The sequence below is a fragment of the Scylla paramamosain genome, chromosome 28, assembly GCF_035594125.1.
Source record: "Scylla paramamosain isolate STU-SP2022 chromosome 28, ASM3559412v1, whole genome shotgun sequence".
Classification (NCBI taxonomy): domain Eukaryota; kingdom Metazoa; phylum Arthropoda; class Malacostraca; order Decapoda; family Portunidae; genus Scylla; species Scylla paramamosain.
In genome coordinates, this window is record NC_087178.1 from 7,330,001 (window position 1) to 7,346,845 (window position 16,845).

At 41.8% G+C, this 16,845-nt stretch overlaps 2 protein-coding genes across 3 annotated transcripts in view; one reads left to right on the forward strand and one right to left on the reverse strand.

The window, feature by feature from the left end:
- The window catches only part of LOC135114833 (uncharacterized), a 154,460-nt gene that overhangs the window by 85,004 nt on the left and 52,611 nt on the right, over positions 1 to 16,845 (forward strand). The gene's annotated exons all lie outside the window — the stretch shown is intronic.
- The window catches only part of LOC135114834 (uncharacterized), a 116,442-nt gene that overhangs the window by 76,483 nt on the left and 23,114 nt on the right, over positions 1 to 16,845 (reverse strand). Inside the window, exon 2 of the mRNA XM_064030959.1 lies at positions 8,450 to 8,491. Within this exon, the coding sequence (XP_063887029.1) occupies positions 8,450 to 8,489 (40 nt within the window). The 5' untranslated portion in view covers positions 8,490 to 8,491. The remainder of the gene's footprint in view (positions 1 to 8,449; positions 8,492 to 16,845) is intronic.

Consider the following 16,845-nt stretch of genomic DNA (forward strand, 5'->3'; position numbering starts at 1 on the left):
ACACACACACACACACACACACACACACACACACACACACACACACACACACACACACACACACACACACACACACACACACACACACACACACACACACACACACACACACACACACACACACTAATCATTTCCAGCTCACGCTTCACGGGGAACACTTCCTGAAGGCTGCCCTGAGACACGCTGATCCCCTCGGTGTCTTCTCGCGGGTTGCCTCAGTGATGGATGGTGGCCCGCCGCGCCCCAATGATGCGCGCTCTTAATTGGTGAAGAAAGGCAGAAGGAGGAAGAGGAGGAGGAGGAAAAGGAGGAGGAAGAGGAGGAGGAAGAGGAGGAGGAGGAGGAGGAGGAGGAGAAGTCATTAAGAGTCTCGTATCTCATTTTCTGTAACAACGAATGACTAGAAGGAAAATCTGTGCCCATGAATAATGTAATGAAGATACCAGAGAGAGAGAGAGAGAGAGAGAGAGAGAGAGAGAGAGAGAGAGAGAGAGAGAGAGAGAGAGAGAGAGAGGGAGGACAACGAATATTTTTAAACAGAATTATAGTGGTTTTTTTTTTCTATCCTGTTTATCACTAAGGATTTATTTTCTCTCTCTTCTTTGTACCTTCCTTCACACCTGAGCCAGTGACAGACAGGTAGGTGCTATGCAAAAGTACTGTTACTATACAAAATAAAAAAAATATAGCGTTAATGTGATAATTCCCTTAGTGACCCATCATTTATAATCCCGTTACTGCATTAATCCTGCACGTAACACTGTTATCTATGCGACCCCGTGCAAGCTCTCTCTCTGTAATCCTGTTAATCTCTACCGGTACTTCACAACCAGTCAGCATTTACAAACTACTTTTTTTTGTGTAAAGGATTTTTTCGGATGTTTTAAAAGTTTGAGTACAGGTTTATTCATGTTTGTTTTTTGTTTTTTTTTCTCTCTTTTGTGTGTTTTTCTTTTTTTCTTTTTCTTTCTTTTTTTTTTTGTTTAGTTTTCTTCACGTTTCCTCACCTTCATTCCTTCCTGTCACTTTTATCATTATGATTCCACTCCACGTAATATCTGAATATATCACGTACTGTTTTCCTTGCTTGTTCTCTCTCTCTCTCTCTCTCTCTCTCTCTCTCTCTCTCTCTCTCTCTCTCTCTCTCTCTCTCTCTCTCTCTCTCTCTCTCTCTCTCTCTCTCTCTCTCTCTCTCTCTCTCTGGTCATCATCACCATTACCACTCCGCCTCTCTTCATACTCTTACCCCTTCTCTCCTCTCACTCCCGCCCTTCATGTAACGCTATCCACTCCCCTCCTCCTGCTATCACCACTCCTTCTATACCTACACCCCTCCTTCCTCCTCCTCCTCCTCCTTCCTTCCTTTCTCCTTCCTCCTGTCTTTACCACACATTTTCATACTTATCTTCAGTATCAGCTGCTGCGTACACTGTCACCTTACCAGAGAGAGAGAGAGAGAGAGAGAGAGAGAGAGAGAGAGAGAGAGAGGCCACTACTACTAAACGAAACAGAAAGGATAGTCAGCCACTTATAATTACCATCCGGATAACTTCAAACTTCACTCCCTACCACTCTCCCTCTCCCTCTCCCTCTCCCTTTCCCTCTCCCTCACCTTACCTCACCTCACCTCGTCCAAAATCAAGTTTGCCGCACCAAGTTGGATATTAAATCAGAAAGCACCGTCGTCCCTTTGGCCCTCCCTCTAGCACCCAGACCCTCCCATTGGCCCTCCCCCTTCGACGTCCCCCACGGAAGGTTTTTGTTGCCGCATCTAATTACGAGAGGCCGAACGAAGGTATGAGTTCTTGGTCCGCTTGTGATAATGTGCTTTTGTCTGTGCGTGTGGAGGAGGAGGAGGAAGAAGAGAGAGGAGGAAGAGGACAAGGAGCAGCACCAGGAAGATGAGAAAGTTGAGGAGGAAAGGAGAACAAAGACAATGAAGGAAGAATGTGAAAACTAATGTAGTTAGGATGTCAGAGGCGAGGCGGAGGAGACGGGAGAGACGAGGAAGATGACGGAGGGGACAATAAACAAGGAGGAGGGAGATTTGAGTGAGGAGCAGAGGGATTTGTGATGATGGAGGCGAAGAGGACAAGGAGGATTAACATCTTGAGGAAGTGAAGGAGGAGAGAGAGAGGAAGGAGAAAGAGACAGAGAGGAAAAGTGTGAAAGAGTGAGGAGATGTGATTGATGGCTTGAGAGAGAGAGAGAGAGAGAGAGAGAGAGAGAGAGAGAGAGAGAGAGAGAGAGAGAGAGAGAGAGAGAGAGAGAGAGAGAGAGACTAACAGAAAATAACAGATAAAGCAGCAGCTAAAATGACAGACAAGCAGATAGAAACAGGCTAGCAGATAGAAAGACACACAGACATACAAAAACAGCGAGAAACAAACAAGCAGATAGGGAAAAAAAGAAAAGACAGACAGAAAGACAGAGACAGTAAAGAAATAAGACAGGCGGACAGACAGGCAGAGAAAGAACAACAAACAAACACACAAGTAAATAGAGCAACAGGATCAACAGACGGACAGAGAGTGAAATAGCAAAATACATAAAGAAATACTAGTTCCTCTTAAAAAAAAAAAGAAAATAACTCCCTTTCCTCTCCAAGAAAATCCTCTGTCCTAACACTACCAATTTCCGTATTTGCATAAACGTGTAATTCTCAGGGTTATTTTATTTTTGCTGGCGTTGTATTGTATTGCTTTTGTTTTCTTTTATATTCAGTGAGAATTAATTGGGACATCGCAGGAAGGGATAGAGGGAGGGAGGGAAGAGGCGAGGGTTAGGTTCGTAAAGCAGGGAGAGTGATAGAGAGAGAGAGAGAGAGAGAGAGAGAGAGAGAGAGAGAGAGAGAGAGAGAGAGAGAGAGAGAGAGAGAGAGAGAGAGAGTGGGAAGTTAAACGAGAGGTTAAAAGATTAAAAAATATAGAAATTATTGAAAAAAAAAACGTATTGCAGAAAAGTTTACTTGATTAATGATGATTGGTTGATTGAGGTTTGAATTTTTAATCAAGGAGAGAGAAAAAGAAGTTAAAAGGTGGAAAGAATATAGAAATTATTAAAAGTGTTGTAGAGAAAAAAATACCTCATTAATAATGACTGATTGGTTGATTGGGGTTTCAATTTTTTATCAAAGAGAGAGAGACAGAGAAAGAGAGAGGAGTAAAGAGGAGGAAAAAATTTAGAAATTATTAAAAAAAAAAGACGTATTGACAGAAGGTTTTCTTGATTGATGATAAATGATTGGTTAGTTCATCGAGGTTTGAATATTTAAAGCAAAGAGAGAGAGAGAGAGAGAGAGAGAGAGAGAGAGAGAGAGAGAGAGAGAGAGAGAGAGAGAGAGAGAGAGAGAGAGAGAGAAAGGGAAAAGAAAAAAACAAATAGAAGTAAAAAAGATAAAGAAAAAAAAGCAGATTGAAGAAAAAACTGTTTAGCTAATAGCTGATTAATTAATGGACTGATAAAAGGATGGAATAGAGAAAAAAAGGAAAAAAAAGGGAGGAAGGAGGGAATGAGGAAGATAAAAGAGAGGACTAAGGGAGAGAGAGAGAGAGAGAGAGAGAGAGAGAGAGAGAGAGAGAGAGAGAGAGAGAGAGAGAGAGTAAAGAGATTGAAATGGACTGGGAGACGCTTCAGTGTGTGTGTGTGTGTGTGTGTGTGTGTGTGTAGGAAGCATGTAGATAATGAACCCGAATTTCTATATATGGCGGCGTCTCTACAATACTCTTCCGGTAAAGCTCCACTTGTTCTCCTCTCTAATGGTTTAATTAACGAACCAAGGAACAGTAATTAGTGCTTCCTGTCGCTGCTTCTCTCATTTAATTGCTGGTTTTCTGACTCTATCGCTGCTTTAATTCCAGTAATAAACATGGGGTCTCTCTCTCTCTCTCTCTCTCTCTCTCTCTCTCTCTCTCTCTCTCTCTCTCTCTCTCTCTCTCTCTCTCTCTCTCTCTCTCTCTCTCTCTCTCTCTCTCTCTCTCTCTCTCTCTCTCTCTCTCTCTCTCTCTCTCAAGCTCATATTCAGTGCATAAAGGGTGTTGAAAGATGTTCATTTACGTTTGTTTTTGTGTCTAGATTAAGGAAGAGAGGAAAGGGCAGGAAATTGTGTTTGTGTGTGTGTGTGTGTGTGTGTGTGTGTGTGTGTGTGTGTGTGTGGGGTGGGGTTAGTGGAGGGGTAGGTGTTGATTGTTGAGGTGAAGGATGTATTAGTGGAAAAAAATGCCGGAAAAAAAAGATAAGGTCATACGAGAAAGAATGTTTTATAATAAAGTTAAAAGGAAATTTACGTGTGTGGGTGATATATATTGTACTTAGTAGTAGTAGTAGTAGTAGTAGGAGTAGTAGTAGTAGTAGTAGGAGCATTAGTAGTATATTGGCAGTATGTGTATGATAGACAGTATGTTGTATTTTGCTAGTTTGTATTATGTACTATGTATTGTCCAGTTTGCATTGTGTATTTTGCTGATACACCACTTTGGTAATCCTGTGTCAATAATCTAATTAAATGTGTGTGTGTGTGTGTGTGTGTGTGTGTGTGTGTGTGTGTGTGTGTGTGTGTGTGTGTGTGTGTGTGTGTGTGTATTCGTATGTTTATCTATGTATGTTCGTACGTGTGTATGTACGCAAATCTGGCAGTATTTGTGTTGTCCCTGCAGGAGATGGAATTTTTAGGAGGCAGGGGCGCGCTAGCCGGATTTGAGGGGGCTCAGAGGGAATGGGGGCGGGGACGCTGGGGATGTGGGGGGTGGCGTCCAGCATATTCGGATTTATGGCTCTTTGGTCTTTTTTCCGAGCCTCGTGACAAAGGGCGTAACTCCTCTTGGGTTTTGCATGTCGAAAGGGAGAGACTGAGAGCGGTTTCATATTCAAAGAGTTTTTTTTTTCTTTTTTTTTTTTGCCCTTTTTTTTTTTTTTTTTTTTTCTTTCTCTCTCGTATTTGTTTTTCTGTTGTAGTACGTGATGGAGTTAGGAGTATTTGTGAATGCGTGTTTTAACTGTTGTGTTGCAGAGTAAGTTTGTAGTTTTATTTGTTTATTTGTCTTTTTGTTGCTGTTGTTTTCCTTTTTATGTTTTCTGTTGATTTTCGTGTTTTCTTTATTTTTTTCGAGATAATTTCGTATTAAAGATAAGCATTAGGGAAGGAATGTAGATTTTTAAGGTATATTTTCTTTCTTTTCTTTTATTCATTTTTTCTTTACTTGTTTTATATAATTCCACAAGCACACACTGTTATTTTTAGTGCAGCTGCAGCGGTAACCTTATTCTGTTCTCGCGGCGACTGCAGTTGTGTTGCGCAGCTTCGCCTTTCATTCGTTCACTTCACGCGTCAAATTTTTTTCCGTGTTTGTCTTTTTTTCGTGTTTCCTTCACCTTTTGATTGCTATAGGATCTACTTAACCATTTTATTCATTTATTTATACATCTATGTACTTATAAGCTTATTCATCACGCACCCTTGTACATTTTAATATTCACTTTTCACTAACACACCCACGTCTCTTATTTATTATCATTCACATCCCAACCCTCTCTTTCTTTCTCTTCTCTCTCTCTCGCTCTCTCTTTCCTCTCCCACCTGTTGTTTCCCACGTTAATCATCCACCACTTTCCTGCGTCCTGTATAGGGAATTCATTTACCTGCTTATTAATTTACTTACTTCACCTCCGATGCTGCTGGAGTGATGTACGGCCAACCTTTCCCTTAATTAACTTCACGACCCTTCACGTTTTCCCTTGCCTTGTTGGGGAAAATAAATGTTTATACGAGGAGAGTTTTTTCGGCCCGTCTTGCTGCGGCAGTTCACCTTGATATGCACAATGGGGCGTAAGGGGAGGTAATGTTAAGGTATTATTATTATTATTACCTCTCAACCTCCGGCTTCTGAGGGCTATAGCGGTCTATCCCTGTCCTCTGTATTCCCGCCTCTTGTCTTTCTTTCGACCGTATTCTGAAACATTTCTCCTCGCACCTCCACTACATTCAAAAGGCTCTAGTCGATGTTCCACGAGTTTTCAAGGGTGTTTTTATGGTTTTAGTGACAGATTGATAAGATTTTTACATTGCTGACAGGGAAAACTCTTCAGAACCCGGCTAATCATCCCTGTGGCCTTTGAAAATAGTCGTGTTGAGAGAGCAAAGCGTTTCAGAATACGGTTCTCTCTCTCTCTCTCTCTCTCTCTCTCTCTCTCTCTCTCTCTCTCTCTCTCTCTCTCTCTCTCTCTCTCTCTCTCTCTCTCTCTCTCTCTCTCTCTCTCTCTCTCTCTCTCTCTCTCTCTCTCTCTCTCTCACAGACCCAAATGGCTTACTACTGAAGGAGGCGATCAATCTACCAAGGCTTTCCTCGTGTAATCTCCGTCTTGGGAACTTCGTCGGACTATATTATGGATTATTATGGATTAGAATTGATGATCGCATTGCTAGATTTACCAGTCGTTGTCGCTACATCCAGTATTGCTATTTGTTTTTGTGACTCCAAGCTGTTTTGTTGTATCTCGGCAGTTTTCTTGCTTGGTTCTCACCGCAGTGTTGAGTTGGTGAGTCAGTTTTTTTTTTTTTTTCTGGGAGGGGGTGGTAGTGTAGCGATGAGTGCATCATTTGGTTTTGGTCCCTTATTTCAGCTGCTCTCAAAAGTTTTTTTTTTTTTTTTTTATGTAGGAGGGACACTGGCCAAGGGCAACAAAAAAAAAAAAAGCCCACTGAGATGCCATTCCCAGAAAAGGGTCCAAAACGGTAATCAAAAGTTGAGGGATACGTGTCTTGAAACCTTCCTCTTGAAGGAATTCAAGTCATAGGAAGGTGGAAATATAGAAGCAGGCAGGGAGTTCCAGAGTTTACCAGAGAAAGGGATGAATGACTGAGAATACCGATTAACTCTTGCGTTAGAGAGGTGGACAGAATAGGGGTGAGAAAGAAGAAAGTCTTGTGCAGCGAGGCCGCGGGAGGAGGGGAGGCATGCAGCTAGTAAGATCAGAAGAGCACTTAGCTTTAAAATAGCGGTAGAAGACAGCTAGAGATGCAATACTGCAGCGATGAGAGAGGGGCTGAAGACAGTCAGTTAGAGGAGAGGAGCTAATGAAACGAAAAGCTTTTGATTCCACCCTGTCTAGAAGAACAGTATGAGTGAAACCCGTCCCCTCCCCCCAACGAGACATGTGAAGCATACTCCATACATGGACGGGTAAGGCCCTTGTACAGAGTTAGCAGCTGGGGGTTGAGAAAACCTGGCGGAGACGTCTCTGAACACCTAACTTCATAGAACCTGTTTTAGCTAGAGATGAGATGTGAAGTTTCCAGCTCAGATTATAAGTAAAGGACAGACCGAGGATGTTCATTGTAGAAGAGGGGGACAGTTGAGTGTCATTGAAGAAGAGGAGATAGTTGTCTGGAAGATTGTGTCGAGTTGATAGATGGAGGAATTGAGTTTTTGAGGCATTGAACAATACCAGGTTTGCTCTGCCGCAATCAGAAATTTTAGAAAGATCAGAAGTCAGGCGTTCTGTGGCTTCCCTGCGTGAAATGTTTACTTCCTGAAGGGTTGGACGTCTATGAAAAGACGTGGAAAAGTGCATAGTGGTATCATCAGCGTAGGAGTGGATAGAACAAGAAGTTTGGTTTAGAAGGTCATTGATGAATAATAAGAAGAGAATGGGTTAACAGAACAGAACCCTGAGGAACACCACTGTTAATACATCAATGTTAATATAGCGGAGAGCATTGCAGTTTTAAAGGGTTTTTTTCTTGGTTTCAGTGATAGTTTAACGAGGATTGCCTCTCATTCAGCTGCATTAATTAGTGGAAGTCATTGGAGCTCTTAAGGAATGTTCATGATTCCGGTGATAGTTTAGCAAGCTTGGGCTGTGAATCATTCAGTTACTTTCGATAGTACAGTGGAAGGCATTGGAGCTTTCAACGGTTTGTTCATGACTCCAGCGATAGTTTAATAAGGATTCTACATCATTCAGTTATTTTCAGTAATATACGAGTAGTCCAGGTGATTGGAGCGTTCAAGAGTGTTTTCATGATTCCACTGATAGTGCAACCCCTTCAGTATTTTGGTCATCCTTTTAACATTCAAAGCACTGTTGGAAATCGCTTGAATCAATACACGGGAAAAAAGAGAGAAGATAAAAAATTTTGTCTTATCTGTATTTCTTAATGCTACAGAAACAAGAGACTGGACTACAAAAAAAAAGTCTTAAAATTGTTAGGCATTGTGGAAAAATAACAGAAAAGTCTGACAGTGAAAGGGTTAATAAGAATTCTGCATCATGTCTAGAAAGTCGTTGGGGATTATGAAAAAAAAAAGTCTGGCATTGAAAAGGTTAACAAGAATTCTGCTTTGTCAGTGAGAAAAACACCCTTGAGAATCGCACTAATCATCCCAGTGGCCTTTGAAAAATAGACCCTGTGAGAGGACAAAGCCTTTACAATACCAGACCCTTGACTTACCGAGGCAGGAGAGGCAGAGAAGTCCAGCAACACACTCCATCTCTGCAAACACAAAAATGCAACACATATTAGTCACTGTCAAGCAGAGGAGAGCATTACTCAAGCTGGATGTCTTTTCTATATGACGTGGGGAAGACAAAAGACTGAGGGACACGAGATAGAGTGCTTGAAAGATTAAACTCCCAACACACAGACAGACAGACATACATGCATACATACACACACACGTACGGTAAGGTTGAAATAGACACAGGTAAAGCGAATGCTCTGTTTTACCTTCTCAGTTTCCAATCGTTTTATTAAAGTGTGTTATTGCATTCGCTCACTCACTCACTCACTCACTCACTCACTCACTCACTCAAGACTTTTGCTCTTCCTTATGAATTTGTGATGAATAAGGTAATCTGAATAACTTTCCCACTCTCTATTTTTTTCCTTCTCTCCTTTTCTTTCATCCACTCTTTCGCTACTCTTCCACGTTACTCCTTTGCATTATTCCTCATCCACCCTCTCTTCCACTACCACCACCACCACTACTTCCTCCTCCTCTTTCTCTCTCTCTCTCTTTCTCTCGTCTACTCTTCCGCTACTCCTCCACCTTACTCTCTTCCACCACCACCTCCACCTCCTCCTCCTCCTCCTCCTCCTCCTCCTCCTCCTCCTCCTCCTCCTCCTCCTCCTCCTCCTCCTCCTCCTCCTCCTCTTTCCTGACACGTATGAGGCTATGCTTTGCCAACTTCCTTCCTTCGTCCTCCTTCCTCCTTCCTCACCACTACAGGCTCTCCTCCCCCTCCTCCCCTCACCACCCTCCCGCCCCTCCCGCCACCATTACCTGAAGGAGTCTAGAATGCAGATTTAAGCTCCTGGAGGAATTTTCTGAAATCTCTTCTCAGGATTTCAGAGTACGCGATAGGGAGGTGGGGAATTATGTTGGTGGTGGTGGTGGTGGTGGTAGTGTTGTTGTTGTTGTTGTTGTTGTTGTTGTTGTTGTTGTATTATAAGTAGTAATAGGAGTAGTAGGAAGAAGAGGAGGAGGAAGAGGATTAGTAGTAGTAGTAGTAGTAGTAGTAGTAGTAGTAGGAGGAGGAGGAGGAGGAGGAGGAGATAGATTAATAGTAGTAGTGGTAGTAGTTGTAATAGTAGTAGCAGCAGCAATAGTAGTAGTAGTTGTTGTTGTTGTTGTTGCTGTTTGGGCAGTATTGATACACAGTATGTTGTATTTTACTAATTTGTATTATGTACTATGTATTGTCCAGTTTTGCATTGTGTATTTTGCTGATACACCACTTTTGGTAATCCTGTGTCAATAACCTAATTAAATGTGTGTGTGTGTGTGTGTGTGTGTGTGTGTGTGTGTGTGTGTGTGTGTGTGTGTGTGTGTGTGTGTGTGTGTGTGTGAATGAGTTAATGAAAAAAAAAAAAACGTACAAAACATCTAGAGACCATTTTGATAGTTGGTTTGTCATGTTCTTCCCTTCCACGAAATACAAATCTACATTTTTTCCCTCCCTCTGTTATTTACTGTTACTTATCAGGGTTTTCCGCTTCGTGTTTCGTGGGACAGTAGGTTCCTTTAAGTCAAGCTGTTTTTAGTTAGTTTTTCCACCAAAATTTTCACATTTTTTTTTTCATTTGTTTTGATTCGTTATTATTCATTTCGCTTTGACCTTTTATTTACTTTTTTCGATTTTTTTTTATATTATTATTAACTTTTTTTATTCCGGGTTGATTTCTTAGTATGTTTATGATTTAGTTGTATTTTCCACAAGTTTCTTTAGTTTTTTTTTTCATGTATTTCAATTTATCATCATTTTCTCCTTTTTGCTCTTATTTTCCTTATTCTTTCAGTAGAATTTATTTTCTTATTACTAACTCAATGCATTTTATTTTTTAACATTCCTTGTTAATTTCTTAGATTATTCATGTTTCTAGTTGGTTTTTCCACAGAATATTCTCTATTCTATTCATTTTAATCTACTATCTTTCCTTTGTGTTCCTTTGTGTTGCTTTGCGTTGCTTTGTGTTACTGCACTCACATAACAACTCTAAATTTATCCGCTATTGTCTTCCCTATATTGTGATTTACTATTATCCCTTTGTGTTCTATTGTGTTGCTTTGTCCCGCTCACCTCACGTATCACTCATCATCTATCCTCCTTTGTGTTCCCTTGGGTTGCTTTCAGTCACTCACGATTCCACACTCATCCATATGTAACTCAACTCATCCATCGCCCCTCACCTGTCGCTCCCCGTTCCTATGATCCGCTTCCACCTGCTTAATTCATCACTCTATGGGTCACGGGCTGAGCTCCTTTGTCACCTGTATCTAGGGAAAGAGTTGCTCTGAACGCCGGCCAAAGCTAAGGGGATTTCACGATCTGCTAAATCCATGTTGTGAATTGGTGGGTTTTTGTATCGTTTTTTACTCCCTTTTTTTTTTTATGTTTGAAGAGTGAATATATTTTGTTTTTGTTTTTTTTTTCGGCCTGACTGAATGCTCTTGTTTTTTTTTTTCTTTTTTTTTATATACATAGTTTTTGCATTGTTCACTTTTCACCTGTATGTATGTGACTTTCTCCAATTCTCTCTCTCTCTCTCTCTCTCTCTCTCTCTCTCTCTCTCTCTCTCTCTCTCTCTCTCTCTCTCTCTCTCTCTCTCTCTCTCTCTCTCTCTCTCTCTCTCTCTCTTTGACGTTAACTATCGGTCTTTCTCCGTTTCTCCGTGAGCCTTCCTCCAGTCCAAGCCAAACTTTGCGCTCGTGTATCTTGAAGTATTTATGCTATTTTGTCTTTGTCTCCTTTTCTGACTGACCACTTTACTGCAATGTTTAGGCTCTTGTAAAGGAGAAAAAGCTGGAAGAGAGATAGGGATACAGACAGAGAAATGGAGAGGCAGAAACACAAAGATTAAACCCTCACAGATGCTATTATAGTCATCACCATAAACACCATTGTCACCACCACCACCACCACCACCACCACCACCAACATAAGCCTCACGACAACAGAATAAAATCTACACAAGACTGTTTCCGGAAGTCTTTGCTCCCGCTGTCTGTTCCTCCCTCGGTCCCTGTCTCTCAGTGTCTCTCTTCCCCTCTCTGTTAACTTCAAGAATCAAGTGAAGTTTAGATAGATAGATACTCATAGTTTCATTGACCATAGTGTGCAAGAATGTCGATCATAATAAAATAGAAAAAAAGAATAGAAAAGAACAAAGCACATGTATATATCTCGATACAGTTACCCCATAAAAGTATCCTGTAGTCCATAAAAAACGGAAAATAGAATGACAGAAGTCAGTGTAAAGCCGCCAGGAGGTATGTAATATATATATAAATCAATCATAGAAATACAAGATATGAATAATTCTACAAGACACATCCACACAATTCTTCCCACTCCCTTACTCCTCGTCCTATTCCTTCCCCCTCTAGACACCCAGTCCTATCCACTCCTTTTCTTTCCTCCCTTTTCCAAACACGTAGTCCTCCCCGCTCCTTCACTCTCCCTTCCCCCTTTCCATCCCTCTCAAGACATTATCCTCCCCACTCCTTTTCCCATTTCTTCCCTCTCTGAACATACAGTCCTACCCACTCCTTAACTCCCTTTCCTTCCCCTCTGCTCCCTCTATCCTTCTCCCTCTCCCATCCTGCGTTCTGATTTTTCCTCCCCCACTTCTTCCCCTTGAGCTCCCACAGGTGTACGAAAACTCAGGTGTTCTCTGGTTTCCTGTAGGTGTGGTTCGCTTGTTGTGGGTTCGGAGTAGTGGAGTTCGAAGCTCCGAGTCATTAGCAAACCTGTGCATAAAGTTGAGTTTTGTTTGCATTGTTTTTTTTTTTTTTTTTTTTTTGGGTGTGTTTTGTATGTGTGTGTGATGCATATTTATGTGTTCCTGTATTTGTGTGTGTTATGTATGAGTGCTTATGATTTGTATGTCCACTTGCACGCATAAACATACACACACAAATACCTACTCTCTCTCTCTCTCTCTCTCTCTCTCTCTCTCTCTCTCTCTCTCTCTCTCTCTCTCTCTCTCTCTCTCTCTCTCTCTCTCTCTCTCTCTCTCTCTCTCTCTCTCTCATCCACTCCTACCCCCCCACACAAGCACATAAACCTGCCTTGTATACTGCGTGTGTCACTAACCTTGATTGAATTAATTACCATTACGTTACAAAAAAAAGTGACGCCGGACATAAATATATTCACGTAGCTGGACGGCGCGAAATTATTTCATTTATATCCGCCACTTGTGCTATATACACCTACACATGTGGCGGTGTTGCAGTGTATACGTTATATCATACCCACACCAAACCAAACATACACTGAGCAAGGCACCTGAAATATATCTCACAAATACATATACTTTTTATCCCCTAAGAGAATGTTAGGAAGTATACTTTTTGTTGTACACACACTAAACTACATAGAGTAAGTCATACATATCACATACAAACAATATCAATCACATATCACAATACAAACATACACCTTCCCTTTCAAGAGAATACACGTGATGTACAGTACCGTGACATTACTGGGGTAGTACTGTGGTGTTACTGGTGTGGAACTGTAGTCACTTAAGATTCTGAAGCCACAGGGGAAGCGAGGAATGTTGACAGATAACACAAAGCGCCCTTGAGACACGCGGGAATGAAGAAAAGGAAAGCTCTAAGGGATTCTTGAAGAGAACAGAGAGTAATGTATGCGCCGAGTCTGCCAGAAGTGACTGAAGAAGATGGAGTGTGCGTCTGCAGGGAGAGAGGGAGGGAGGACGAGGGGGAAGGGAAGGAGGGATGTAGGGAAAAAAAGAGTGGAGGGAAAGGAGGTAGGGAAGGAGGGAAAGGAAGGGGGAAATGGAAGGGAGGCAGTACTGATACATGTGAATTGGAAACGGGATGTATTGTGAAGGAAAGGAAAAGGAAAGGGAAAAAAATAAAGAAAAAAGACTGAAAATGTACTGCAAAAAGTGGAGGGAAAAATACAGGAAAAAAATGATAGACAGATAGACAGACGGACAAAAATTTAACATTTGCTCTCATTCACACTGCAACATACAACAAACATCATCACCACCACCACCACCACCACCACCACCACCACCACATCCCCACCACCCACTCACCCACACACCCACGCCCTCCTCTCTTACTCGTGTTCACCTTGAAGTCCCTCCCACATGCACGCATTGCCGCCGCGCCCTTAGGTAAGCACAGGTGAGAGTGAGAGCGTCACGTAAAGTGCTTAAGGTGAGAGAGAGAGAGAGAGAGAGAGAGAGAGAGAGAGAGAGAGAGAGAGAGAGAGAGAGAGAGAGAGAGAGTATGGAATGCAAGAGTACAAAACTTTAAGTGCCATTAGATTATAAGAATAGAAAAGAAAAAAATAGGGATAATGATAAATAGCAGAAAGACTGTAAATGGAGGAAACCATAATAAAGACACGCGCATAAGCAACATATGATAACAGATAGAGGAATAAGAAACTGTGGAAATATGAGATGAAAATCCTAGAAATCACCGTACAGTTAAGAGAAAAGAGCGGAAAAGTAAGAAACTGAAAACACAGCAAGCACGAAGCGAGAACAGAAGAGAAGGATAGATGTCATCAGGATGCAAAATAACGTTAATGGCTCCCTCTGTTGGCAGCGGCACGCACTAAAAACGAGTCTTAGCTGGCACGTTGTAATTACCATCGCTTTCTTGCCTGCCAGTGACCAACCCGCGCCAGCTACACGCACAGTAATCACCCAAGTACGCTGCCCTATTTGCATACAGCTTTCCTCTTCCTAGCTGCGGTTCCCTCCTTTCCTCCCCCGCTTCTTTCTTGTCCTTCCTTGTGACCTAATCTTCTTCTCCGTTTTCTTTTCCTCGCAAGACCCGATTTTCCTCAGTCCTTTTGCTTTTTTTTCTCTCTTTCTTTCCTCCACTCCGATCCTGACATCTGCGAGCCTTTCTCTCTCTCTCTCTCTCTCTCTCTCTCTCTCTCTCTCTCTCTCTCTCTCTCTCTCTCTCTCTCTCTCTCTCTCTCTCTCTCTCTCTCTCTCTCTCTCTCTCTCTCTCTCGTACCTCCCAGCTCTTTCTCTTTTTCTTTTCCTTTCGTCCATTTTCTAACTTCGTCTCCTAAATGGTTTCCTCCTCCTCTCCCATCGTCTCTCTCTCTCTCTCTCTCTCTCTCTCTCTCTCTCTCTCTCTCTCTCTCTCTCTCTCTCTCTCTCTCTCTCTCTCTCTCTAACTTTTCTTCCTTAAAGCAGGTTGTCGTTCTCATTTTCTCCCTCCTTTCTCCTCGTCCTCCTCCTCCTCCTCCTCGTCCATTACTACCGTCACAAAATTCATCTCCATTTCCCTCACCGTCCCTCATATTTACTTTCCTGCGCCTCATTTTATACACCATCTCTCTCTCACACACCCTTGTTCATCATACGCCTCCAATTTTCCCCTCACTTTCCTCTCTCTCTCTCTCTCTCTCTCTCTCTCTCTCTCTCTCTCTCTCTCTCTCTCTCTCTCTCTCTCTCTCTCTCTCTCTCTCTCTCTCTCTCTCTCTCTCTCATCTCCACCCTTCCCTTCTGGCCACGAGCTCCTCTTTTTTGTCTTTATTCAAATTATTACTCTTGCTTTCCTCCCTCTCTCTGTTTCTACTACTTTCATGGAATCTTTTTCTTGATTTTTTATAAGCAAAAATTGGGATCGTAAAGGAATTAAGAGTAAATGTTCATATTTTTTTATACTTCCTTGGAGCAAAGGGGTTTAATAAAGAATAAACTTCCTTGGCTGGGAGACCTGAAGTAGAACGCGCTCCCCGACCAGCGTGTGACTGCCGTGACGCAGGATCGGCATTCACTGACTGTTCTGTAGACCGTGTAAATCCTTATGTTCAAGTGATAAGAAGTAGCTGACTTCGAAAAACTAAAGAAAAAGTGACGCAGCTGGCCGCGAAAGTACGTTACGGAGAGAGAGAGAGAGAGAGAGAGAGAGAGAGAGAGAGAGAGAGAGAGAGAGAGAGAGAGAGAGAGAGAGAGAGAGAGAGAGAGAGGAGGTGGGGTGCGAACTCAGAAGGGGGTTATAAGAAGAGGCGTGTGAAAAGTGTATAAACAAGGAGGGAGTGGGGATAGGGGGTCGAGTATAGGGGTGGGGGTTGAGAAAGGTGTGGTTCTGGCCAGTGATATTTATTTAATAAAATCGCTTGAGTTTACATGTCGCCTTGGGTAAGAATAAAGATAACAAGGCTGGTTCATCAAGTAGAGACCCTGTCTGTATATTTTTTTTTTTTCATAAATTTAAGTATACAGCCTTTTATATTTATCAATGCAATTATTTTGTGAGTTTCATTTCATTATTCGCCAGTTTGTTTGTAGTATTAGTTTTTATATGAGCAATTATCTCTATTCATCAAACGTAGTACATTCTTTCATTAATTTGACTATACAACGTTATAATATTTACCAGTGTAATTATCTCTTCATTTGATTATTACGTTTCATTACTCGTCATGTTATCAGAAGTATTAGTTTTCATGCCAATAATTCTCTTTATTGATCTAGTGAAATGTACATCCTTTCATGAATTTTAATCCTACAGCCGTAAATGTTTCTGTTCTTCCCCCAGTGCCTATTTTCGATGAATAAAAAGCTGCATTTATTAAACAAGACATCAATTATTCGACTAACTTAAGTATATAGCCCATGATTGTTATTCCGCCGCCTACTTTCGTTCAGCAAACATCTACAGTATTATTCTGACAACCCTGTTTTTTTGTAACAACCATATATCTTTATCTGTAAGTACCAATTTTCATTCAACAAAAACCTACATTGATCATTAACCTACCTATGTAACCCATATGTATCATTTCACCGCCTACTCTCATCCAGCAAACACCTGCAATAATATCCTAACAAGCATCGTAGGCGCCTTGAAAGCCCCACGCGGGTCTTGTTTATGGCTTGTCAGGCGCCGCTTTTATCTGTCATTTTACCAATTCGCACGGTCATCTGCACCAGAATATGTGAAAGCGTACAATAATTCCAACAAACACGATGCACCATTAACGACTCATACACTCCTGCTTTAAGCTTTACCCGGCCCTGCATCTCCCAGCATCCCTCCTCGGCGCCGTGTTTAATTGTTCACTGTTAATACTTGGCCGTATCATCACCGCTGCTGCTCCTCTTGCCTGTGTTTGCCTGTGACGATTCTACCTGCTCTGCTTGCCCCAGGTGTCGTGTCTCCCGGGTTACCTGTGTTAGTTTGGTATTAAGCTTAAGTTTATTCTGAGGCAGGTGTTTTGTAGTTTTCCGTCATGTATTGTGTTTGGGTAGCTTTTTTTTTGGCGAATTTAGGCCATGTTTGTGATTTTTTCGTTTATTTTTATCTCAAAAGAGTTATTCCATACTTTTCA